Source organism: Taeniopygia guttata, chromosome 13 (genome assembly GCF_048771995.1).
Source record: "Taeniopygia guttata chromosome 13, bTaeGut7.mat, whole genome shotgun sequence".
Lineage (NCBI taxonomy): Eukaryota > Metazoa > Chordata > Aves > Passeriformes > Estrildidae > Taeniopygia > Taeniopygia guttata.
The window spans coordinates 5,792,224-5,817,135 of NC_133038.1; the positions used below are offsets into that span (position 1 = coordinate 5,792,224).

The 24,912-nt window shown below is 51.2% G+C and overlaps 1 protein-coding gene across 6 annotated transcripts in view; it reads left to right on the plus strand.

Annotated features, from left to right (window-relative positions):
• Nucleotides 1-24,912, plus strand: part of LARP1 (La ribonucleoprotein 1, translational regulator) — a 40,010-nt gene that overhangs the window by 7,301 nt on the left and 7,797 nt on the right. The window contains exons 2-7 of one of the 6 annotated variants that reach the window (XM_030284183.4): nucleotides 8,308-8,334; nucleotides 20,885-20,946; nucleotides 22,493-22,558; nucleotides 23,282-23,450; nucleotides 24,000-24,131; nucleotides 24,305-24,448. In XM_030284183.4, coding sequence (XP_030140043.4) covers nucleotides 8,308-8,334; nucleotides 20,885-20,946; nucleotides 22,493-22,558; nucleotides 23,282-23,450; nucleotides 24,000-24,131; nucleotides 24,305-24,448 — 600 coding nt within the window. Of the gene's footprint in view, nucleotides 1-8,307; nucleotides 8,335-13,681; nucleotides 13,778-14,824; nucleotides 14,885-20,884; nucleotides 20,947-22,492; nucleotides 22,559-23,278; nucleotides 23,451-23,999; nucleotides 24,132-24,304; nucleotides 24,449-24,912 lie in introns of those variants that run through there. The other 5 variants (XM_030284181.4, XM_072935351.1, XM_072935350.1 and 2 more) reach the window with 5 other exon arrangements.

Here is a 24,912-nt window from a genome sequence, read left to right on the forward strand (position 1 = left end):
GGGGTGGAAGTGTGCTGTGTGTCCTTCCTGCTGGGGGAGGACCTGCGTGAGCCCGAGCTGGGTCCGCAGGTGGGACACGGGGGCTGCTCCGCTCTGCCCGGCGCAGGTATGGGGGCACAGCTCGGAGCCCATCCGGGCACAGCGCTCAGCACGTTTTGCCAGCTGAGTTTTTCCAGCTGAGCGGCGGCGTGTGCAGCTCCTGCAGAGTGACTCTGCAGTCTGCAGGGCACGGCTGCGCCGGGGGGATTCTCACTGCTTCTCCTTTCCTGCCAGTCATCTGACTTCTTTGGCTCGCCTGCAGTGTGAATGCATGGAGAGAACAGGGGTTTTCAGGGCTGCATAAGGTAGTTTTTAAGGAGTCTGAAAAGAACTGAGAGAAGAGGTGAGTTCTTTTCCTGGCTAAATATGTGGGGATACAAGTATGAAATTGGAAAAACCACAAAAATGAGGAAAGAGTAGAGTTTTGTTGATGGGAAAGTAAGAGAAAAGGTGTGTGGGGAGATTGGTGTTTTACCTGCCTGGTAACTGAGAGGTGGGTATGCTGCTAAATACTGAGCACTGTCTTTAAAGCAGATTATTTGTGATACATATTCAGCCTCCACACTAAATCACGCAGCCTTTATTTTGTTTTTCTTTATGACTGTGCTTTTGAAAGCTTCTGGTCAGTGATGTAAATGAGTGATTATTTTACCAAGTCTTAGCTACCAAACTGTCTGGTTTGCACATTTGCAGATGATGAAGCTAGTGACAGAATAAAATAGTGAGAACTCACAGCTAATAAGCAACACTCAAATGTTTGATAAGCCAGCTATTACTTAAACTACAGGAAATTAATTTCTTTGGATTCTCCAAGGTCACATCTTCCCTTTTTTCTTTTATTATACATTGCTAAAGAAGCACTGAGTTTATTCCTGCAAGACCCTTAGGATTCTGTGCAATTTTTATGCCTTTGCTGTAACTGGAAAGGTTACACTTCCAAGTAGTAAAAAGTCTGTGTCAGCTCTCCTGACCTCACAGAATGAGCCTACTGAAAATAAAGACAACCACAATAACAAAAAGCAATTCTCTTGGCCTCATTCAGCACAAAAAGAGACACCTAAAGGAGTGACTGAAGCACTTTACCATAGCTCTGTTACCTCCAGGTGGGCTCATGTTGGCAGGTCAGCTGCAAGGCTGTGTGAAGGGGAAAAGTAGAGGGGAAAAACAGAATGAAGAATTAAGTGTAAGGAGAGACACCAGTATGTGTGATGCTGAGAAATGATGTGTCTGTAGTACCAGATACAGAAATGTGGAGAAGCGCATCCCAAAAATGTGATCAGGTTTTTTCTGTGACTGAAACAGAAGAGTGATGGGATTTGTGCACAAGGTTCCACCCAGCAATAGAGAAGAGCGAATCACGGAGGTGTCTCCACCATGTGCTCAGGTGACAAAGCATGAGATTTCACTGTAATCATATTGAATTTCACTTCCCAACTCCCAGCTCATCCTTGAGAGCTCTGGGGAATACCAGCAATGATCTCATGCATCTTCTGAGTGCTCAGAAATCCTCTGCCACTTCATAGGGTCTTTCACTGAGCTGAACAAAAAGGGGACTTTTCTTTAGGTTTCCCAGTCTCTACAAGCTCACTGTTACTGGATTTTTTGGGTGTTTTTTTTTGTTTGTTTGTTTGTTTTGTTTTTTGTTTTTTAACTGTGGAATGATGAATGTGACATTTGCATACTCTGCAGGGAGAAATTTGCTGTAAATGCCGCCATGGTTTTAAATTTTAAAATTAAACATATAAGGACAATTGTGGAGATGATTTGGAGGAGACATGGCAGATTGCAGTAAGATAACCCTCTTAGCTTCAATTGGAGGTGAAATCTGAGTTGATGTAATTGTCAGCAGTGAGTGGAACCAAGCAAGCATGGAGTTTGGAGGGAGATTGGAATGGCTGTGCTTGATTAAAACCAAGGAGATAGCCTGGGCCAGAGGGAGGGAACACCTCAGACTGTGTCTGATGATTTGTAATTCAGTTAAGAGATTTAATTATGTTGTCTTTGCTGTGCAGCCTTGTGTATCCTACAGCCCTCTGCCTGCAGCCCAAAGGTGGAGAGAGCCTTGCAGTTTTCAGTTTCTGGGGTTTTCATAGGGATTTATGGCATCCTTGTCTGATGTTGTGGGGCTCTGCCATGATACTGGTGCATTTGAGGTTTAAGGGGGTGGAGTGGGATCCTCTTTCATGGAGATGCTGGATTTCTGGGTACATTAATGGATTCTCCCTTGTATGGAGATGGATCTGTCCTGCCCACTACTTGCTAAGCTGTCCTTGGGCAATGCTTCTCTGGAGTTTGGGTCTGTCCTTGATGTGCAAGCAGAAAAGTGTGTTGCAGCTCTGAGCGTGACAGCCCTGTCAGAGGGAAGCACCATCCTGTATCAGTTTCCACAGTGTGGGATCCAGCTGGCTCCTTGGCCACACCAAAATGGCTCCTGTATTTCAACAAGAGTCTTTGAGACATGTATTTTACTTGATTGTGCCAGAAATTTTAGTGTCTATTCAATGTCCAGTGGCTTAAAGAGCAATTTGGTGAGGGTGACTGTGATCATTTGGACCAGAATCATGTAGGGTTGCTTTCCTGGAAGGCCTAAGGCCTCCAGTGGTATCACTCCAGGTTCCTCGTGATTAAAGAATGTGATGCTGAGAGCTGGGTCACCAGCTGCTCCATGGGAAGAGTAATCAAGCATCTTTAAAGTTGCCTTGGACTTTCTCTGAAGCCCCTTGTTGAATTCATTATTGGGAATGTTGAGACTCATGCTCTGGAGCAGCGGCGCTTTGCTGCTTCTGCACTTTGGAGATGAGGGGAAGGGGTTAACAGGAGAGAACACCCAGAGTTTGTTCTCTCCAGTGCAAGCACTGATAAGTGGATGGGAGAAACAGCAGCCTGTGACCTTCCAGTAATTCCTTGTGTGCCTGTGCATATGTGAGTGTTGAATTTGCAGGACTGTCTTTTTGGAGAGCTCTCATTCTTCTGGTCAGGTTCCCAAGAACCCCATTGGCATCTTTGGTGCTTGGAGAAGAGACCTGGACCTTCTTCATCCATGTGGATCTCTGAAAGGTGTTTTTGCCAGGTGCAGTGCTGGTCCTGCTGGTGACTGTGTGTTCAGCTGGTGTTGCAGCCTTGCTGGGTCTGCACTGCTCCCTTTGGGCTGGAGGACACTGAGCATCACCACTGAGGTACTCATTTAGTGTGTGGTGTTAGTTAGGGACTTACCCCAGATAACACTCTGATTTTGGAATAGGTGATTTTTTTCCCTAGGGTTGTTCCTTTTGAAACTCTGTGATGCTGGAAATCTTCATTACTTTTCAAGTACATGAAGATAGCAGGGGCACCACAGCTGAACTGCACCAAATGCACAGCTGTTTATACACTGAAAACCTGTTTTGAGCATTTGTTTCCATGTGGGAAATTGATGTTAGAGCTCACACTGGCTGCAGCTCTTGAGCCCAGTGTAGGTGACAGGGGTGTCTAAGAATGAATCTAACCTTTTTTCTGGGCAGGGAACAGAAAACCCCTTAGCAGATACAGGTAGTCTGGATACCCTTGCACAGGAACTGATTTGGGATAAACTCTTCAGTAGCATTTTTTTTGTTTCTCTTGCACAGTCCTTAGTGCCGTCTTGGGACCTAGCCAGCATCATGGTAGGTTTGACCCATCTGTCTCATGCTTCAGCTTCTGTTTGAGGGGGTAAATATCTTACAGTAAGTTGAGAGGCATGGGAGGTGTTAGCGTGGACCTGGCAGCTGGAAAAGGCTGGAATGATCTGGGTGACTGAGAGGTGGACCCTCCCCGATCCTGCTCAGCAGGTAACAAAGGAGGGGAACAGGAAGCAAACAAGATCTTGGGAGGGATAAAATTGGCCATGCTAATCTTTGGGTTTAGGGTTTCTTGCTTTGCTGCTTTTCCCTAGCAGACCTCACCCCCTTTTCTGCTGGGTGTTGCTTTGAAGAGGCCTGTAACTGTCTCGGGAACCTGTGCAGGCACTGCCTCCGAGGCAGAGCCAGGTGACAGAGATTTGAACTGAAATGTTGCATAGGGCCAGAGAAGAGATTTGGGCAGCTCTGGTCTCTTTGCAGTGTATGCTGGACTATGTAATTTGGACCTTTTTCGTGCCTGGATTGTCCCTGCTGGGCAGCAGGTCAGGTTAGGAGGAGAGATACCAATCGATCCTGCCATCCGGCAGCACTTCCCTCCCCAGTCCCTCTCCTGGGTGCAGCCCTGCAGCTTTCGAGCCATTGTGATCGAGTTCTGGTCATGTCCCTGCTGCGAGTCCCCCGGTGACCTTGGAGAGGTCATTTTTTTTTTTGCTGACATCCGAGTCTTTTGTCTGCAAAATGTGGAGGATGATTTGGTTACAACTTCAAGGGTCGAAAGCCAGAACAAATCAGCTGGTGTCTTCCTGTGGCAGTGTGGATGAGCCCCATGTCCCACTGGGAGCTGCCGAGAGCTGGCTGTCATCGCTGTGCTGGTACCTGTGCGTGCACAGCCCTCACCCAGTGCACGGTGTCAGTGTGCTTTGGTGTCTGGCAGGTGGCATGGAGCACTCTGAGCTCGTTTTTCCCCGCTGGGAGAGCAGAAGGGTAATGGTGGGAGGTGGGGGCCAGCGGGGAGCTGGTTCCTGCTGGCACCGGGCCTGCGGCCGCGGCCCTCGGCAGTTATGGCTGCAGGTTGCTGTAATAACGAGTCAGCGCTTCTCTTGCGTCAGGGATAATGAGCTGAGCTGCTCCTCAGCCGCTGCCTCCGGGGCCTGCAGGGAGGAAGCAGCTCCGTACTGGAAAAGGGGGGCTGGGGACAGGCACTGGGTGGTGGAGGTCCCTTCCCAGCTGGGGCAAGACAGGCTTCCTGTGCGGGTGTTTGGATTCAGCACTCTGAGCGCGGCTGGCAGAGGAGCGTGGTTGCCGCGTGTTTCCTCAGAGAGCAGCGGAGGGGAGATGGGGGCTCATAAATGGGGTGACTTTTTTGGACCTGTCCCAGATACCTGAATAGCAGAAGTAGCCAGATAGCCCCTGGGGAAAGGGGTATGTGTGTGGATGTATCAGCTTTTCTCTTTAAATGCCCCATTTTAGCATACAGTCTTCTCCTTTGTGTAAAAATACCATCAGGCAAAAATTGAGATCCACCCCCAGCACCACCTAAAATAAGGACAACTGCCCTCAATTTAGTTATATCTCCTGGGCTGTGTGCACCAGCTCCGGCTATTGGTGCTCAGAGCAAGCACCCCTGTGCCACATCTGCACCTTCACTTGATGGTCCTGAAAGGGATGCTCTGTGCCTGTCCCAGCATCCTGCCAGCTGCCATACAGACCCCTGACCGCCTTCTCCTCACTCCATCCTCCACCCTGCTTTGCTGATAACAGGAAGACTCACAGAATGTGTTTTTCTCTTGAGATGTTGTAGGCTGCATGGATTCTGTACAGGGCTGAGGAGAATGGTCAGGCTTGGGGAGTACCTGGTGCTGCAGTGAAGAGATCACTGGTTCCCGTGATGACTGCAGGTCCCTTTGTTCAGACACCACTTCTTTCTGATTTTGGGTGCATGCTGAGAAAAAAAAGTATCTGTGTGCAAGAAGGAGGAGGAAGTGTGAGACTGTAGGGTCTGCTCATTTGCATTGAGATACTGTTGTTTCTTGTTCCTTCCCACTGGGCTGCCTGGAGGGCAGGCTGGGCATGGCTGGGAGGGTGTTTGCAGGCAGGACTGCCTGGGTCCCATGTAAGGATTGCCTGCTGCTGAGCTGGTGGCTGACAGGATGGTGGAGAGCTGCTGTGCAGCATTGTCCTGCAGCATCTGGCCAGTGTTGGGATACCTGACACCAGGGTGCCTTGGGAGGTAGCAGGTGTGTGTGGAGAGGAATTGGCGGGGCTGGTTTGCTGGCTTCACCTTTCTATGTTGGGACTTTGAGCAAAAAGCCTGTCCCTGTGCCTATGTTCTTTGTGTTTTAGTTGTAGCCTTGGGAGGGCTGGGAAGGGAGCTGACCTGGACAGGCAGCCTCAGTCCTGCAGCATAGGAGATGGGCTCCTTGGAGAGCAACCCAGGGGGTTTACCTGCTGGCCACATACCTTTCTGCCTGCTTCCCTACCATGGCTTTCTTGGGAAAAGAAAGCACTGCATGATTTAGACTTCTCTTGGGCACCTGAGGTGCTGCCCTTAATTGGCAGGCTAATTTTTAATTTAAGTCACTTGTGCTTGCAGGGGAAAGAGGTGTCCCAAAGGGTCGTTGTGCCTGCTGGTCCCTGACCAGCCCTGCCTCAGATGTGTCCTCCTAGCAGCCCCATTTTTCAAAGCAAGTCCTACAGACTGCTCTGTGCTTGTTCTCAGCTCTGGGGAAAGCTGCCTGCAAGCCCAGTGTTCTCAGTGTGCTTTGGAGAGCTTGGAGTCAACTCTGTGTTACTCACAGGTGTGATGTGTTGGACAAGGTCAGCCTCTCCCCGACAAGGGGGCTGAGCACTGGATGCAAGTGTCTTTCCTTGACAGGAGTTGCCCTGGCAAGCCTCATGAGGTGAATGTGAGCTGTATCTGTCCTTGGCTGTCACACGTGGTCCTTGCTTTCTACTGACCTCAGCCACTGAGTAGAGTCACTGCTTTTCCAGTAAATGTAGTGACAGAGCTGCTCTAGAGTCATGGCTGAGCTCAGGAGGAGCCAGGAGAGCCTTGCTGCACATCTAGGGCAGGACAGGGCAATGGGGAATACAGCAGTGAACTGAGAGGAGACCTTGAGGGAATGTGAGTCTGGAGTTGTGGTGGTGACACGTCTGATAGGAGATGTTGCTGAGAGGGTCACCTGCAGCTGTGCCTGATTTGGTGGCATTTGTGGTGTCTAGAGCCTGGACCTGTTGTGAATGGCTGGTTCTGCTGTGGTGTTTCTGATGAAGAGTTGGTGGGACAGCCTAGCAGGAATGCAGACTGGAGAACTGCACCCCTCAGGGTACAGCAAGGGGAGCATTTGCCAAAGCCTGGCTTTGCTAAATTCCTGGCTGGCACAAAGGAATTTATTTTATCAACCATTGTGGTACAGTTGTTTATTTTGGTTTTTGGTAGCATCTGGTACAGCTGATGCAAACAGGTGGGATAACAGTGTTACCACCTTGTTCCTTTGCAGAGAAGCCCAAGTAGGGAAATAAATTATATCTTGAGATCTTAAAAGGTCTTTTCAAACCTTAACAATTTTATGATTCTGTGAAGTACAGGGTGTTTCAGCTTGCTGATGTAGAAGCCTGAACTCCTCAGTGACCATACAGAAATACAAAATATTTAAATGCATTAGGGATGTGGACTGGTGGAGGATTGCAGTAGAACATGCAAAGGATTGAAATTGTTCTGGATGTGCTGGGCTGTCCTTGATATCATGCCTTCAAATGGCCACAGGCCATAACTGTGTAATAATGGTAGAGAGAGTCTTGATTTAACTTCTGGGTGTTTTTGCTCCGCTTGGCTCTTCCCGTTCCTATGTGGGATGAAAGCATCCCTGCCTGAGAATGCTTTGAACGGGTGCAAGTAAAAGGAAGAGAAATATAAGTTATTTTGACAGAGGAGTGGTTTTGCTGTTTCTGCATGAACCGAGCCCAGGCCAGAGAGCATTGCCCTGTTTGAGGGATAGTCCTTGCTGAAACTCTTGTGACTTTCCAGCTGATTGTGTGTTTTGGGTAGCTGATAAGCAGAAGTCAGGGGCCTGCCCCTGTCCCATGGGGACCTTGCCTTGCTGGCAGCCTTCCTTCCCCCTCCTCTTCCAGGATCCTTGAAGAAAACATAAGGTATTGCTCTCTCAAAAGTACTGTCTGGTGTAGGTGCTGTGTTAGAGCCAGGCACAGCTGCTGATGTCCCTCGTGGCTGCAAAACCAAGGACAATCAGAAGAACTGCTCACTTGGCTTTTGCCTTGGCTTCCACCTGTGCTCCCTGTTAGATGTCTTCTGTAGATTTCTGTCTGATGTTGCTGCTCAGGGGGAATGTGTGCTGCCACCAAGTAGCTCATTGTGTGGGTCTTTGTACATCTCAACAACTTTTTTTATTGCGCACTGCTGTCTGCTAGAAACCAATACAGAAGTTTATTTAAGAGCAGCACATTCAGGTAAACATAGACTCCTTCAAAATCTTTCTCACAACAAGTGGTTGAATTGAGGTGGGTTCCAAGCTGGATTGATGTTTAACTTGAGATTCTAAGAAAATACTTCCTCTGTTTAGCTAAAGCAAACAAATTGAGAGAGGAGACCTTTTAAATATGATTTGCACTCCAGCTGCAACAAATAATAATTTTTTTTTTTTTTCTTTTACAGATATATTTCCAACTGATGGCCAGTCTGGTATGTATTAAAAAAAATGGAGCTCTTCAAACTTCCTTCTCCCTTTCCTTCTCTGCATTTCTCTTCCTTCAGAGTCAGTGCTAACCAGATGTAGAAGATTGGTACATGCAATGTACAGTCTGGAATATGCAATGGACATTAATGTAAAAAAAAACCCAAACAAAACCCCAAAAAAGCCCCACCCGAAAACCAAAGCAAAAGAACTTCCTAAACAAACCTCTAATATTTGGTCATTCCTGTATAGCAGTGACATCTTTCATGCTTTTATGTAGTGATGACTAAACAGCTGGAAGGTTCTTTCCTCCCATCCATTGTAGCATAGCAAATTTGGATGTCCAGGGTGAAGGAGTTTGGGAACTTGTAGGTCTTGCTCATCACACATAATTGAAAACACTGATGTGTCAAGATGCAAATGTAACTCAGATTGTTGTTGTTTATATGTTACCTGTGAACCTGAGGATATATATTTGAATTTGCAGTACTTTGGGAAGACACAGACCTCCCCCATGGCTTGTAGTCTGTGTGTTGCTGTTGAGTATTGCTGTTAAGGATAACCAAATTGCTCACTCTGTTGCCATCAGTGCAAAGAAAAAGCTTCCTGCCCCCAGTGGTGTGTGCAGCCTTGCTGGGATAGTGAGGTTGCTCTGGATGGAGGTTTCAAATCAGGAAAGTAATGTAGTTTTCAGAAGCAAATATTGATAATCTCAATTCCTGCCTTTCCCAAATTGCCAGAAGCTCTTCATCCAGGCTGATGTTGTGGAAGTGCCAAGACTGAAGGAAACTTTTGTGCTTTAAGCAGTGATCAGTCAGTGGGAGCCTGATGTTTCAAAGCTGTATTGCCATGTGAGGATGTGCCATAGCAAAGGCACTGGGAATGGAAGTCAGTGCCTGACTGGGGCTTGTGTCACCCCAGGCATGTCACCGTGTCCACCTCTGATGTCCATCTTTGGCTTTGCATGGGATCCCATTTCACCAGTTCATGGACGGTGTGAGGATAAATCACTGTTGATGGTGGAGGCATTGGAAGTATGGAAATCAGCTCTGGTGTCTTAAAGTTGATTTCAGGGAAAATAACTTGCAGGTTTAAAGTGGTCTGGTGTAACATTGAAGTAATTCAGGCTGCTGAACTGAACAGAGGGATGGAAGTTGTGGATGCATTTCCAGAGCTCTAGCCAGCTACCAAAGCCGTGGTGTAGAACTAGATGCACTGGATTAAGACTTTGATTCCGTATTTGTAAGTCCCTCATGATTTTCTTGCTATCTTAACATGTAAGAGTGAAATACTAGGGTTTTGAAGAGCAAAGATACATTCCATCTGTTGAGTTTGTAGGAGGCTTTTCTCCACCTTGCTGAAGATCTGTCTTCTTTGGGTATTGGGTTTTGTCTGCCTGTGCTGTGAACTCAGACACGTCCTTTGCTTGGCACTACTCCATCCTCTGTTCTCCAGCTGGTTGGGGACCTTGCACAGCTGCCTCCAGGGTGGGGCATGAGTGTGTGTCTGCAGCAGATGATAGCACTTCAGAAAGTGTTTGTTACATGTCAGCAGTGTTGTAGAAAACATTACCTACAGAGCTTGGGGCTTTTTTTACGATTCTTCTGTTTTTTAGAAGATAAGTTAAAGCTGAAACAGGATTCCTCTAAATGGTAGCTGTGCAGGACACTGTACAGTCTTTCTCATACCTTTCTCCAGAAAAACCTTAAAGTTGGTGCCATGCTTTTTCTTCCCATGCACTAAGCTTATCTGGAAGCCATGGTATCTCCAAACACAGTGAAGTGTGAAGGCAGCAGGCAAAGGCAGAGTGGCACTGCTCCTACCACCAGAGCTGTTCTGCGTTCCTGAGGCTTGGGTTTGACTCCCTCACCTCCTTCTCACTGCTGAGGTTATTGAACGAGTTAATTTACTCTGGTCACCGGAACTCCCACACATGTAATCAGGGGTCTGTTTTTTAAGCTTAATCTTCTGAAGTCAGGTGTATCTGCATGGCTGTTTCCTCTCTAGATGAGAAGTCTGCTTGTCCTCTTTCAAGGAGATGGTTAGCAGAGTGATGGAAGATGCTGAGTTGCAGTATCAGGGTTGGGAATTGCATAGGTGAGGGGTGCCTGAGCCAAAATTCAGCCATTTTGTAGGCACAGTAGCTATAGTGTGCCCCAGAGCATGTTCCTGCTTGTTAGCACAGGGATGCCAGCCCTCAGCCTGGATCCTCAGGTGGATCATCCCCGTATCACGTGGGAGCGCCGTGGAGGTGGAGGCACAGCAGTGTTTGCATCCCAGTTACCTAACAGTGTTTGCAAATAAGGCAGCAGTTGAAGAGAGGCCTCACTTTCCTTCTGTCTGGCACAGCAGTGCCTCAGTCCCCTCCTCTCCCACATCCCACATCCAGGATTTGGCAGCTGTAGCGTGCTTTTCAGAAGGAGCCATTTCAAACCATGTGATCTGGAGTTCAGGTGGAAAGCTGAGAGACTTCAACACCCCTGAGAGATGCAGAGTTGGGCTTGGTGAGCTGAGGGACACACTCTCACATTCCCACTGCTGCGGAGGAGGACTGGGAGGGCACGTTTGCAGCTGGATGTCTGTGGATGACTTTACTCTGAACACCAGACTCTTCTGCCAAGCAGCCGATGCTGCTCAGCTCCAAGGACTTGCTGCTATGTGCAATTCGCTGCCTGCTCTGGAAGTGAATACTTCTGCCACTTCAAGTGGCTCTCCTGCTAGCTTAGTGTGCTGTGCCTGTGCCCTCCTGGCCTCCTACATGCTGCAGCCAGCCCTCCTCATCTCCATGGTGGAGGAAGCCAGCCTTTTTAGTCTCACCTCTCAAGGAGCTGCCTCTGGGTGGTTTAATTGCTTTCTTTGAGCAGCTGTAACAGTGTTGTGCCCTTGTTGAATTCCAGAGACCAGAGCTGACTGCAGGGTGCAGTTGTGGATGCGCTGGTGTTCAACAGAGCAGCAAGTGATGCTTTGTCTTGGTTTCACCACTCCTGATGACTTTTTTTTCATCTGTTGCACCCTGACCTGATCATTTTGTACAACTGTCAGCAGTGTCTGAGATAGCTTTCTTGAGTTCATAAATGCCTCTTTGAATTAAACACTGTGAAGTTTTCCATAAAGAGATGAGGGTGATACTACCACTGCAAGGAAGTGGTTTTTAATCCTTCAGAAATAAAAGGAGGGGAGATGGATTTTTAAATTAGGAAACTGCTATGTTGCACTCTTCTGTAATTGGTTATTCCTGATTCCTTTGGGAAGACTTAGTCTGATTAGGGTGTTGTACTCTTTTATGCTATGTATTGACATGGGAGGCAGGCACCTGTAGCACAGGAATTAGCTTTATTAGAGAGAGTGGTTTATGCAGCAGAATTCATGTGATTGTGAACCCAGGAAGTTCAGAGTTGCTATATCAGTTATTTAGAAAAACCTGGAATGTCTCTGCATCTTGCTTCATGTGGGAGTTAAAAGTGAGGATGGTGCATCTTCTGCGTGTAAAAGGATGCCTTGAAATCAGCTCAGCTGAGGTGCAGTAATCCTGAAGTAGCACAAAAAGCTGCCCTTCTGCTTGCTCTCAGAGATCACGGGGATATTTGAGTGCCTTGTCATGATTTTAATGCTCTGGATTCACCAACAGGAGGAAGCCCCAATACCTGTGCTCAGTTTAATCCAGGTGGTTATGAGACTGTAAGATTACTTCAGCACATTTACAGAGATAGTGTAGCTATGACTTCCCTAAATTCCTGGGGAAGTTTGCTGCACCTGCTCCTACCAGGAAATCACTATTACTTTCACCTGCCCCAGGAGAGGGGAGCTGGACTTCTGTGCGGTGCTGGCTTTGTGTTCCTTGACCTCACAAGCTGAGCTGCTGTTCAGTCTCTTCTTGTTCTGTGCAGTCAGGGAGGCAGGTTTGCAGCTGTGCAGGCTGAGGGCGAGGTTAAGTGGTCACTTAGCAAGTGGCCGCTGCTCAGGGGACACTCTGGTCTTGCAGGGATGCCTCTGCCAAAGCAGCCAGGAAGGTCCAGGAATCACAGGGGGAAGAACTCAGAATGATGCTGTTTGAATTACATCACAGTCTCCTTTCTGGAAACCCATTCTGTTCTTTGAGATGACAGGTTTTCCAGAGGCATATTTAGTGCAGAGTTCACACTTTTGCCTTGTACAACCCGTCTTCCCCTCCACTGGCACACTGGGAGCTGCACAGTCTCCTCTTAGACAGTGTGAATGCTTGGAGCTGGAGGGTCTCTGCAGGCGCTTGGCTCTCAATTCTGTCTTTTTGTTGTTAAATATTTACAGTGAGATGTACCAGATGCTTCCTAGGAAGGGTTTTGTCAGCTTCCAAGTCCCCAGCTGCAGCTGCAGAAGAGGCTGACAGCCATGAAGGGGATGGTGTCAGCACAGGTTCGACAGCGATGCAGTGACCTCCTCTCGCTCCTGCCTCGGGCGCTGCGCTGGCTCGCCGGCCACAGCAGGATCCAGGCAGAGAGCACCCTTCTGCTGATGTCAAGAGATTAATGATGTCTGTTCCTCAGGCTTTTTGTTTTTCTTCTGCTTTGAAGCTCTTTCACTGCAGACAGAGCAGGCAATGCTCCTGGATTTTGTTGTTGCACCTTTTTTCCAGGGCCATCTCTCCGCAGCAGTGGTGCTGCTTGGCTCTCATTCCATTCTCAGCACACCCGTGTCTGTCTTGGTCACCCAGCCCTGAGGAGAGAGGGGTAGACTGATCCCGGGGGTCAAACTCCTGTCACCAGCTCTGGGCATCGCCAGCCCTGGGCATGGAGAAGCCAGCAGCGGGAGCGTTGCCGCAGAATGCGTCTCCTATGCTTGGTCACACTGGTCAGGTTCCCTGTGTGCCTCCTGCTTTCGAGATAAGGTCCAGGACCTTGGGCTAGGCCCCTGTTTGTTGCTCTTGGTGCTTATCAGCTTCTGCTGCTGACAAGGTGACCTGCTGCAGAGCACTGAGGATGGGAGGGAGGGTCCCCGGCTGGGGCTGTGTGCTGGCCTGGCCCCTCTGCCCCGAATAGCCTGGATGGGCACACAGGGCCTGCTGCCGTGCCAGGTGTCCCTGTTTCATGTCTTACAGCTCCTGCTGGATGAGGATCCGGGTGCCATGGAGGTAGGATACTGGGAGGTGGCAGGTTGGCCCCTCGGAGGGGGGGCCAGGGAGGAGCAGGCTCGCTAGGTCATCGTTTTTCCAACTAAATATAGTTGCCTGTGCTTTCATAAGGTCGGGATTTTTGCATCACGTGACTGTCTTATCCCTCCCAGCCGGCAGAGTAGGGGATCGTGTGTCTGAATGGGTAATAATTAACTGTTAACTAGCTTTTCATTAGAGCCTGGCAGAACAGGCAGAACCGTGCAGCAGAGGTGAACGGGAGCAGAGGAAACTGGGAATCTGTTCCTGATCCCTCCTGGAGGGTGGACACCCCCTTTTAATTTGCAAATCAGTTGTCCCCAAAGGTGAGTGGGCTGGGTTGGGTTTTTTTCTTGTCTTATAAGGAGTTGTGAGTCCTGCCTGGTGTCTGCCTGTGCTGTTCTGTAGTTCCTGTCCATGTCAACCCTCCCTCTTCTCCATCACTGATTTTAGTTTTTAGATCATGAACTATCAGCTGGTCTCTGAGATGGCTGGGAGGAGGGCCTGACCCTCCATCTCCTCCACGATTTGGCTCACTTGTATGCCCTGGGCCGCTGCAGCCTTGCCTCAGGTGGCCTCCTGTCCTAGCACTGAGGTGTCCTTGCTGTGCCTCGTGCCCAGAGCGGCAGCTGGATCAACTCGTGCCTTTTCTCAGGGGCCCAGACTGACACGGCTTTTTCCCTGCAGTGCTGCCGTCTTTTCCAGCCCCTGTCCCTGAACCATTTAACCTGACAGTGTTTGCAGCTGTCCTTGAAGGCTTTTCTGCCTTCCGTGCTGGCAGAGGAATTGCTGGTGACATGCTCCTCCAGCTGGAGATGTGTCTGCACCAGATGTACTGGGTCAGGCACTAGTTCTGGAGTAGCTTTTCCCTGCTCAGAGAGAACAGGATGGCTCAGCAGCTGTGGGGGCCTGAGCCAGCCCACCTTCCTCATTTTGACAGTTTCTGAAGTCTGGTCAGCTGGGTGACCTTGGCTGTGTCCCCTGTGCCATGCTTCTTGGTTCTGGGAACCCACTGGTTTTCCCTGGAGAGAATCCTTAGTTTAGGATTCTTTTTTTTTTTTTGTAGAAAACTGGGTGGGAGGTGGTTCATGTGCCATCTCATTCTGTGTGTGCCTGGCATCTCAGGGATCGTGTGCAGGGCTGTGAGCATGGATTGTATGCCAGGAGTTTCCTAGAAATCCTCTTCAGGGAAGAGGTTTGCTTGAAAAGGCAGTGGAAAGATGTCACTCGCCCTTAAGAAGGAGTTCATTTGCTACCTTTAATAGTAGCTGTCTGTGCCAGGAAGAATCCAAGCTGCCCTCACTGACAGTGTTAATGTTAGAAATGCTTGTCGACGTTTCCTAACCCGCTCCTCCTGGAGTGTAGCTGCTCACAAGTTGAAGCGGTTCTGTCTTGGACTGAGAGGCTGCTGTGAAGATGATCATGCACTTTTGGTAAGTCCAGACCCTTCCTGCCCTTCATTTGCTCTGGAAATAAATGTCAGACCCTGCAGATAATGCATGTGTGTAGAGCTTGTAGCAGTTTAATGTGTTAAAAGGAACGATGCTGTTCCTCAGCTCCATGGGGAGGGCTGTGGTCTGACTGGAGCCCCTGCTCGCTGTGAGGATCTGTGCCCATCTGTGCTTCTCCAGAGGTGGGCTCTGCACATGTCTTGAGCTGCTCCTCCTCTTCCGGGGCTTTCAGGACTATCAGCTGAGGGATGTGAGGTCTTGGAGAGCTGGGATTATAACTCAGATGCCCACACTCAGCCTGTGACAGTGCTGTCCTGGCTCTGCCTCCCTGCACTTTCCCAGGTCAAACTCCTGAGCTCCTGGAGCTGCCTAGGACACCCAGGTGGGAGTGTTCTTGTGCTCTCTGTGGAGCTGTCAGATGCCCTTTTTGAAGTTATTTTTAGAGAGTGATCTTTGCAGCAGTTGCAGAGCTTACATTGCAGAGAAGTGTAGGCAGCTCCTTGCTTCCATTGCTGTTACAGTAGGGCTTGTACAGTGGAGCTTCTGCTGAGGAGCTGTGGAAAATTGCTTGGAAGGCTTTGAGCCATGGTGCCTGCAGCTTGTCTCCTGCTCCAGCTGAGCAGGTGTCCCCTGTGCTTTACAAACCTGAATCCTGCTCAGCCATCCACCTTAAGGATCCAGTCTTCTGCTTGGTCCTGATCTTGGCCATTCTTCTGCAGTTTTTCTTGCACATACAGGAGACTTGTGATACTGCTGGGGTGCTGCAGATACTCCTCCTACCTTAGTAAGCAAGGCCAAGCACTGCCCAGTGGGAGCTGTGAGACCACATGCTGCGAGTGATGGGGCTGACTGTGGTTCTCTGCAGTCCCCAAAAGCAGGTGGGAGCCCCTGTTGTGGAGGCATGAACCCATTTGTGCTGGAAGATGTCCTTGTGATAACATCTCATTTAAAGCTGTTGGAGAACTCCATCCAGTGCTCCCTTGTTTCCAGTGCTCCCTTGTTTCCCTCTCTGCTCACTCATGTGCCACTGCGATTCGGTGGGAGGTAGAGCTGTAAAACATTGCAAACCTCCTAGAGGAGGTACAGTCTGTGGGCTGAGCCTGTCCTGGACCTTTCTGGCTTTGTGTGCCTTGTGATGCCTTCAGCAAAATGTGAGAGCATGCCAAGCAGTCAGTGCTATAAATCCCAGGCTTTTCTGATGTGTGTGGAGCTGCAGTGACAAGTGTTTCCCATGTCAGTTCTGGCACCAGGCTGAGGCTGTGCTGGGAGCAGCTCCTTGGGAGGCAGGGCAGGGTGGATCTGCTGACTGGTCTCTATATCTGCACTTTTCTGCACACAGGGGTGCTACCAGATGGCTCCCGGAGGTCCCCTCCCATCTGCTGGTGCTTCCCAGTCCCTTTACAGTAAGGGGTGTGTTGCCCACCACAACCTCTTGCTGCACCTCTTGCAGCACCCACAAAAGGGGCATAAAGTGTTTGCTCATCCCCCAAGGCGTCTCTGCCTGTAACTTCAGTGGGTCCTCTTTGGGGTGGACTCAAAAAGAAAAGAGCTTTGTCACTGTCTGCAAGAGGCAGGCCACTGGTGGGAGCGGGGACTGTTGGCTTGCAGGTCACATCTGGCCTGCAGGACTGGTCCTAAAAATGTCCCTGTGTGCTGTTGGTGGACATGAAGTTCACCAGCTGTGTCCTCTGATGGCGTGGGCAGGCTCAGACTGCAAGTCCTGCCGCTGAGTTAATGGACAGTGGTGAGTGCCACAGGAGAGTCTCCAAATCCATGTCATGCCCCTGCAGCTGTGCAGATCAGGTCACCCTGAGGGAGATTCCTTGAGGCCTGGAGCAAGGACAGGGACAGGATTGATGGCCTGAGTTTCCCACCTTGAGAAAGTGGGGCTGCACCTTTGGAGCTGTTGTCTGTTGGCTCCCTAAGTATTTTTTTTGCCCAGGAAGGGATTCCTGCAGCCACAGTGGGGTCCTGGTCTGCCTGCATGTGGCGGGTTTCCTGCTGGGGCTGTCTTAAGGGAATTTCTATCTCCTGGGAAAACAGATAATCTCACGCAGAAACATTTTTAAACATTTTTCTCAGCTCACCCTTGCCCAAGCTGCATTTGCTCTTTCTCACCTAAAAACCTTGATGCCAGAGCGGGTGTCCTGTTGTGTTGGTTATGACTTCAGTCTTCACATGTTCCACCAAATGTTCTGTGGAGTGTGGGAAGGAGGGAGGATTGCTTGGAGACAAAGTGAAGTGGACCCTGGTGGACCGCTGGGCATGTGGCTGTCTGTCTCATACAGCACCCTCAAGCTCCTGCCAGGGCTCTGGGGAAACTGGGGATACTGGTTTGGCTCCTGCAGCCCCATCAGGACCTGCATCACAGAGCATGCGCCCCTGCCTCAGCCTCTTCAGCACAAAGTCCAGGCTCTTGGCTTGGAACCACCTTTATCAGCAGTTTCTGGTAGGTGCCAGGCTGTGGAGCAGGGAGCAGGATGGCTCCGTGCTGTCGACCTGGCTGCTGGGTGAGGAGGGGATGCTGTGTCAGGGACAGTGTGCCAGAGCTGAGGATCTGCATTCCTGCTGGGAGCCTGGGCTGCCCTCTGAGGCTGTCCCAGCTGCTGCTGGAGCCCTTGGCTGCACTGCACATGAGTGGTACACCTGGAGCAGACATTACAGCATTCTTGCTATACGTACAAATATTTCTCCAGTAATGCCAGGTCTCTGCCCAGCACTGCGAATTTATTCCCTCTCTTCATTTACCTTGTCTAAAATTGCATTAGAAATTCCATTGGATGCAATGAAAGGCAGAAAACCAGTTGCTGGGTGTTTGGTTTCATTTTCCCAGATAAGGCAGTAGATATGTCTCCTTGACTGAGTTCAGTGGTCCTACATCAGATGTTCCAGTTGAGGTGGAGGGACATTTAGCTATGGATCTACTGTAACTCTGGCTATCTGGTCCTGGTGCAAGGCTGAGAGGCATTTGCTCACCTGGATGCCCCTGTGAGCCTCCCACCCCAGGGCTCTGTGCCCCAGCCAGGTGTGGCTGCAGGAAAGCACAAGGTGTCTGCACAGCTTTGCCCTTGGTGTTTGTCAGGTGCATTTGGGAGTGAGTGTCCAAAGCCGGGAGTACTCTGGCTGTGGCACAGCCTCGGGAAGGGTTTGGCTGTCACAGCTGCTGTGGGTGCTCCCACTTGTGCCTCATCCTCTTGGTTGCTAAGGAATAAGCTCCTCATGGCCGGGCAACCCCTTGCCTGGACAAATGATCAGGTTCTGGCTGCAGGCAGCAGATCAAACCTCAAGACCTGCTTTTCTCTTCTTGGCTGTGCCAGCATCTGCTCTGTGGCCGCAGGCAAAGCTGCTCCTGCTGTCCCGGTGCCAGCCTCACACCACTGAAGCCCTGGCTCCTGCTGCAGCTGTTTGTCTGTCCCCTCACACAGAGAGGCCCTGTTTCTCAGGAGGGGGTCAGGCACTGCCAGTGCAATGAAATTACTTACTGCCACCAGACATGCAGAGGGAGGATTGTGAGACACCAGAGGTCTGAGACATCTGTCAGCAGCTTTTAAAGGCTCGGCTGTGAACTGAGGCAGGATCCGGTGTCCCCCACTGCTTGTGCTGAGCTCCTGCGTGGGATGAGCAGCACTCACTTGCTCTCCACTTCCCAGGACGATGCTGTGAGGTTTTCCTGCAAGGGGTCTTCTCTCTTCTCAGCTGAAGACCACAAGATGTGTTGCTGGTGCCCCTGGTTATGTTGCTGTGCCCTGGAGGGTGCCAGGCGTGCATGGCCTCTGCTAGCCATGATCTTAGCTCAGCAAATGCTGTGTCTGGCCACGTGTCCACCAGCACAGTCCCACCCTGTCCATCTCCTACTATGGTCTCCACCAAGAATTGCTGGATCTCTGCTCCATCCATGCTCCACAGCCTCCCTGCCTGCTGGACTGCAGCCCTTTGCTTTGTGTTTTGTGTTCCACAGTGCTCTGCAAATGCTAATTAGTCTTCTCAGCACCTCAGCGAGATAAGGGATCCCTGTTCATATCTTGCAGATAAGGAAAGCAGCAGAACTTGTTCTAAACAATCTCCTCCCTCCCCCGCAGAGATGATGGAGTCTGTGGCACCTGCCCCTGCAGCCTGTGCCCCTTCCTCCTCTTTCACTGCTGCTTGTGAGGCCCCTCTCTTTGACAGGTTCCCAAAAAAATAGCACAAGAATATCTATGGCCTTGAGGGCTCCTGAGGTGAAGCAGCTGGAGGAAAGAGCTGGATGCCATTGCTGTGAGCGCTGTGCTGTGCAGGGAGCAGGCACAGGGTGGGATCCTTGCAGGGAGAGAGCTGTCCCTGCTGTCCCCCAGCCCCGGAGATCAGCCTGATCAGCTGTGCCAGTCCCATCAGTGCTGTTGGAGCAGGCTGGGTGCTCACTGTCTGTGGAAAACCGGGCTGGCTGTGGGTTTGTGCTGTAGCTCCTGGTGCCTTTTGATGCTATATTTAGTTGGTGACATCTGTGGGCGTTGAGTGGAGGATTTTGGGGGCTGTTTTGAAAGCGCTGGCTCTTCCTACACTAGCAGGGAGGTTTAAAAGCCCTGTGGCAAGCTTTGTGGCTGTGGAGCCAGGATTCTCAATGAAGTGCACATGGAATGAATGAGGGACACGTGGGACTGTGGCTGCTCATGAAGGGAGGCACTGCAGGTGGGCTGGGGAGGTGCTGGGTGAAAAGGTGAGTGTTCAGGGATCCAGCTGAGAGCTTGGACTCTTCTGGACTTGAAATCCCCATGCAGGAGCCATAGAGATGGGAACTGGGGAAGAAGAGTGCACATGGCTCTGTCCTGCCTTGTCTGACTCTGCTTTATTGACACTTCAAAGCCTCCAGCTCTGAGCAAGGCCAGGATGAATCACTGGTTTCCAGGCTCAGAAGAGGACCGGTTTTGATCATCCAGGCGAAGTTGTCCAGCCTTGTGAAGGAGATCAAAGGCAGCTTTGAGCAGAGCTGAATGGGCTACTCAGGGTGTTTCCCGGGGCATCCCCAGATAGCCTCACCTCCTACCCCAGTCAGGGCTGCTTTTCTTCTAAACAAAGCCAGTGAGTCAGCAGAAATCCTCCTGCAGGAGCCTGGCACAGGCTGCTGGGCTCTCCTCCCCCTGTGGAGCACCAGCGTCCTGGAGGAGACCCTCATCCATGTGGGGCTGGTTTGTGTTGGGCAGAGTTGTGCTGCTCTGCTGCTCAGACTCTGCCCTGTGTGAGCCTGATCAGAGACCTTGCAGCCAGACCTGAGGGACAAAGCAAGGTGAATTCTTGTTTCTGCTTGTGAGAAGGTGTTGTGTGAGCTGGAGCCAAGCTGGGCCATGGTGAGGTTGAGAACGTGACTTGCTGTGAGGTCTGTGGTGGTGTGAACCCCAACAGCCTCACTCTGATGTGTTAAAACACCCCACAGGTGCTTCAGTGCCTAAATACTTTCAGCTGTAGCAGATTTAGGAGCTTGATGTGTCTGGCTCATTCTCTCTGTACATTTCCTCTCTTGAAATTACTGTCCCTGCTGGGATGCATGACTTGAAACCAGGATTCAGCAGCCACAGACTTTTGCATCTCTCTGTCAGAGCCCTGTCTGCTCCCTGGGGAGCAGTGGCCTCACGGTGCTGGGGTGGGTCTTGGCTTTTCAAGGGCACGTTTGTTTTGCGGTTCTGTGCTTTGCAGCATGAGCTGAGCTCCTTGCCCCTCTGCTCCCTGGCTGGGGAGGGCAGAGCTAAGGCAGGGACTGCCATGCTGCAGCAGGATGGGTTAAAAGTCCATCTCTGGGTCACCTGCATGAGTCAGGAGTTCCCTGATTTTCATGGGGCAGTTCTGAGACTCAGGTCAGGAGCTGGCTGTGTTTTCTGTTTACCTTTTCCTGGGAGCCCTCCTTTGCTCAAGGGGGAGCTGCTTTGCTTCCTGCCCACTTCTCTCCAGAGCCAGTACTCCCACTCACAACCCTCAGCTGTGTTTTAACATTTTGTTGTCCTTCTCTTGCAGAACTTACAACTCCAGCAAAAGTGGTGAGGGCTGCCAACCCGAGACAGAGGAAAGGAAGCAAGGTAAGGCTGTGCCTGCTCTCCTGTCGCTGTCCCCCAGTTTCTGGTGCAGTTCTCAGTGCTGCATGAGCCTCTCGAGGGTTTGGAGAGCAGAGCTCTCCTTTCACAAGCTTGGTTGTGGAGAGGCTGATGTGCTGGCCTTGTTCTCTATCTCCTCTTCAGCATTTTAGGGGTCTTGCATGCTGCTGTGACTGGTTTTCTGCCCAGCTAGGTCAGGGGAGACCTTCTCACCTCCCCTCTAGCAGGGAGGCACCTGGAGGAGTCCTGGATGTGGAAAACCTCTCATCCGCTGTGGGGATACCCCAAATTCCTTGTGGGCCCAGCCCGTGCCCAGCCCTGCAGTGCAGGCAGGGTGTGACAGTGGTGTGTCTGCAGCTCTGTCCTTCCTTGTGCAGTCTGTTCCTCCCTGGCACACACAGCCAGGGAAATGGATGTCAGACAAAGCAGCTCCTCTGGAGGAACCAGGGCAATTTGTTCCAGGCAGTGGGTGGTGATGGAAGGACAGTTTCTTCTGGGGCACAGCTGGGGACAGGAGCTGTTGGTGTTGGCTCCCAGCAGCCAGTAGAGGTGTATCTGCAACTTGATAGGACTTTACTTCTCTGTTCCATTTTGGAAAGAGGAAAGCCCTGGGATGGATGGTGCTCCTCTCTGTGAAACAGGCATGGCCCTGCGCTGGAATTGGTTTTCCCAGGAAACTTGCCTCCTGGGCAGAGGAGCATGGCACCTGCATGTAAAGATGTGATCTCCTGAGGGATAAAACACTCCTTTGATTCCAAATTAATTCAGAAATAGCAATCCCACAAGGGCAAGGAGGAGTTTCTGTGCCCAGATAAACTCGGTGACCAGCTGTGATTCTTTTGGTGCCTGGGCAGCTGTTTGGCTTCTTTCCTGTGCTCTGCAGGTCTTCTGAAACCTGAAAGAGATGGAAATGATGGTAGTGAGCAGTTCATTTATTCAGCAGAGAAGTCACTGATATTCCCCTGTGTGCCCATGGGGTGATTGGAATGAGGGAGTTCCCTTCACCTGCTTGATTTTTCTCAGCCACTCTGAGACCATGCCCTTGCTTTGTTGGCAGCACATGGTGGTTCTAGTTGGGCACTTGACTGGGGCTGTGCCTGGCTGTGGCTGCCACTAGCTGGAAGAGCTTCTTCAGTGGAATGCAGTTGCATCTGGTGTGTTTAGAGTGCCATAAGCTGAGTGCTTTCCCTGTCTAAGGGATGGTGCCTGTAATTGAGTGAATTATCCTGGGCAACTTCCTGCCAAATGCTGCTGCTGCTGCTGCTGGGGCAGAATATTTAGTGAGAGGCTGGGAGCTTGCAGGAGTGGTGGCAGCCTCGTTACAATTCTGATGGACGTAAATTTGGCTGCAGCTATTTGGAATTAGTTCAGGCTTCCTGCTTTGGTGGGGAGAGGGGTGGTATATGTGCACTGTGGGGGTCCCCCTCCAGCCTCCTGTTTCTGGGACAGTGATGGGTGGAAAGTGTTCTTCCCTGCTGCAGGGAACACCTGCAGCTTCCTGCACTAACAGGACTTTTCTCTTTGGTACAAGGTTGGTGACTTTGGTGATGCCACAAATTGGCCAACACCTGGAGAAATAGCCCACAAGAGCGTCCAGGTGAGAACACAGAACCATTGTGATGGGCAGGATGTGGCCCTTGCAGACCTCCCTATCTCTCTGGAAGCACTGGCTGAGCCAGGTCATTTGGGGTGCTGAGTGTCAGTGTGGAGGCAGCCAGGAATAGTGTGCAGGGAATTTCCTTTTAGGGCTGCCTCCCTCCCTCAGTGCTATTCTGGGAAGCTGGAGCCCATTCTAAACCCTGGGCTGGCTGAAGCAGGTAGGCCAGCTCCCAGACCTGCTCTCCTCGGGGCTGCTCTGTGCAGGAAGGGACCGGGCCAAAGTCAGGAGCCCCACAGGAGGAACTGAAAATGCATGAGAAACGTTTGGTGTGCTGAAGGGGCTCAGCCCTTCCTCCCTGCTGAGGACATGGGTGTCATTGAAACCTTTCTATTTTTGAATGCTCTCTGCTAGCTCCTGCCTGTCTGTCAGGGCAAGGTGGTCACTCGCCCTTTTGTCACTGAGGCAGTCTGGTCCTTTACAGGACAAACCCATCCATGAGCACGAGGTCTCCCTGTCAGCCCATCTTGGTGTCTCAATGAGCCCTTACCCTGCTCAGCCATGGGCCCTTCCCTAGGAGCAGGACAGCTTGGGAGGTTCAGAGCAGGGATGCACCCAGCCTAGGGCAGAGTCTTCCTGTTCAGCTGGGACAGCTGGGCTCTGCCTCCAGCTCCTCACTACTCCCACCTCTCACATTTTCCTGCACTGGTGTGTCTCCAGCAGCCACACAAAGCACCGTCCCTTCGGAAGCTGCCTGTCAAGAAGGACATGAAAGAGCAGGAAAAGGGGGACGGCAGCGATGGCAAAGAGAGCCTGAAAACCAAATCGGATGAGTCTGGGGAGGAGAAGAATGGTGATGATGACAACCAGAAGTCAGCCCAGAAGAAGAAAGGTAAGGCAGGAGCTGGTGGGGATAGTCCCCCAGGCTCAGCTTGTCTTCCCCTTTCCAATCCCTAGGCAGCTGGAAGCATCCTCTGCCTTTCCTGGGGGCCTTGCTGCAGGATGTGATCCCAGTGCAGGGACAGCTGTGGGAAAAGGTGTTTGCAGGCTTCAGGTGTCATTTTGGTGGGAGCAGGTGGAGCAGGGCAGGAGCCTGCCTTGCTGTGTGCTCCATGGTGGCACAGAACAGCCCCTCACCTTGGGTTGTGTCAGCTGTGGTTCACACGTGGGCTCAGTCCGGCCTGAGCCTGGGCAGGCAGAAAGGGGCAGAGGAAGGACAAGTGCTGTGACAGTTGCCACAGGCAAGTTCTGACTCATGTCCCTCCTTGTCTCAGAGTCCTGGTTAGGGCTTTTATGCATCCTGTGAGGCCTGGAGGGATGTCAGAGGACAGGGTCTGTCCAAAAGGCCCTGCTGCTTTCTCCCCTCTATGTGTGGGGGCTGTGGGGGAGGAAGCAGATACACTCTGAACCTGTGTCACACCCAAACCCTGTCCTTTTGCAGGCAACAAACACAAGTGGGTCCCTCTGCAGATAGACATGAAGTCAGAGGTGCCCAGGGACAAAACGGCCTCTCGGAACAACCGGCAGAACGAGCAGCACAGGCACCCCTCCAACAACCGCGGCGAGCTCAAAGGTGGGGGCTCGGGCTGGGGAGCCGCTCCTGGCCCGGCCCGGGCAGAGCACGCCCTGGTGCCCAGCTGCCCTGCATTCAGAGGGCTCTGCAGGCTCCCTGCAAGCACTGGGCTTGCTCCAGGGAGGTGCTGTCATGCCCTAACTCCCCTCCTGCCTCTCCTTCCCCTGCTGCAGGCTGGCACCCCGACAACAAGCACGAGCGCAGCTGGCAGGACCACGATGAGACCTCCAGCGTGAAGAGCGAGGGAGGGGCCGTGCGAGGAACCTTCCGGGGCCGGGGCCGCGGCCGGGGCAGGGGCCGTGGCCGTGGCAGAGGAGGTGATCACCGTGTGTGTGACTGCAGGGAGAGGGACACAGCAGGCAGAGCTCTGTGTCTGTGTGCCTGAGAGATCTGGGGCTCTAAAGTGGGCTGGGGAGGGCAGAGCACTCCAGGGATACAAGGGAATGTTTTGGCAGGTCATTCCAGCTGGTAAGTTGAGCTGCTGTTAACAAAGCAGATAATTCATACTAGTACTTTTATAAAAGCAGATGTCTTCCTGCTACTCAGGATAAGCTCTTTTTCATGTTTTCTGCCCCTTGCAGTAGCTCTGTGAGCAGGAATTGAAGCATGTTGATAGTCTGTGAAGGCTTTATGCCATTTGAGAACCAAGCAGGTGTAATGGCTTGGGTGAGAAAGAGCACCTGCCCTGGCATTTGTCTGGGCAGTGTCTGTGCTAACACTATGCAGCTTCATTGTAGGGCCTTGGTGTGTCAGCTGGGCTGCCCAGTTACCCTTGGGTAAG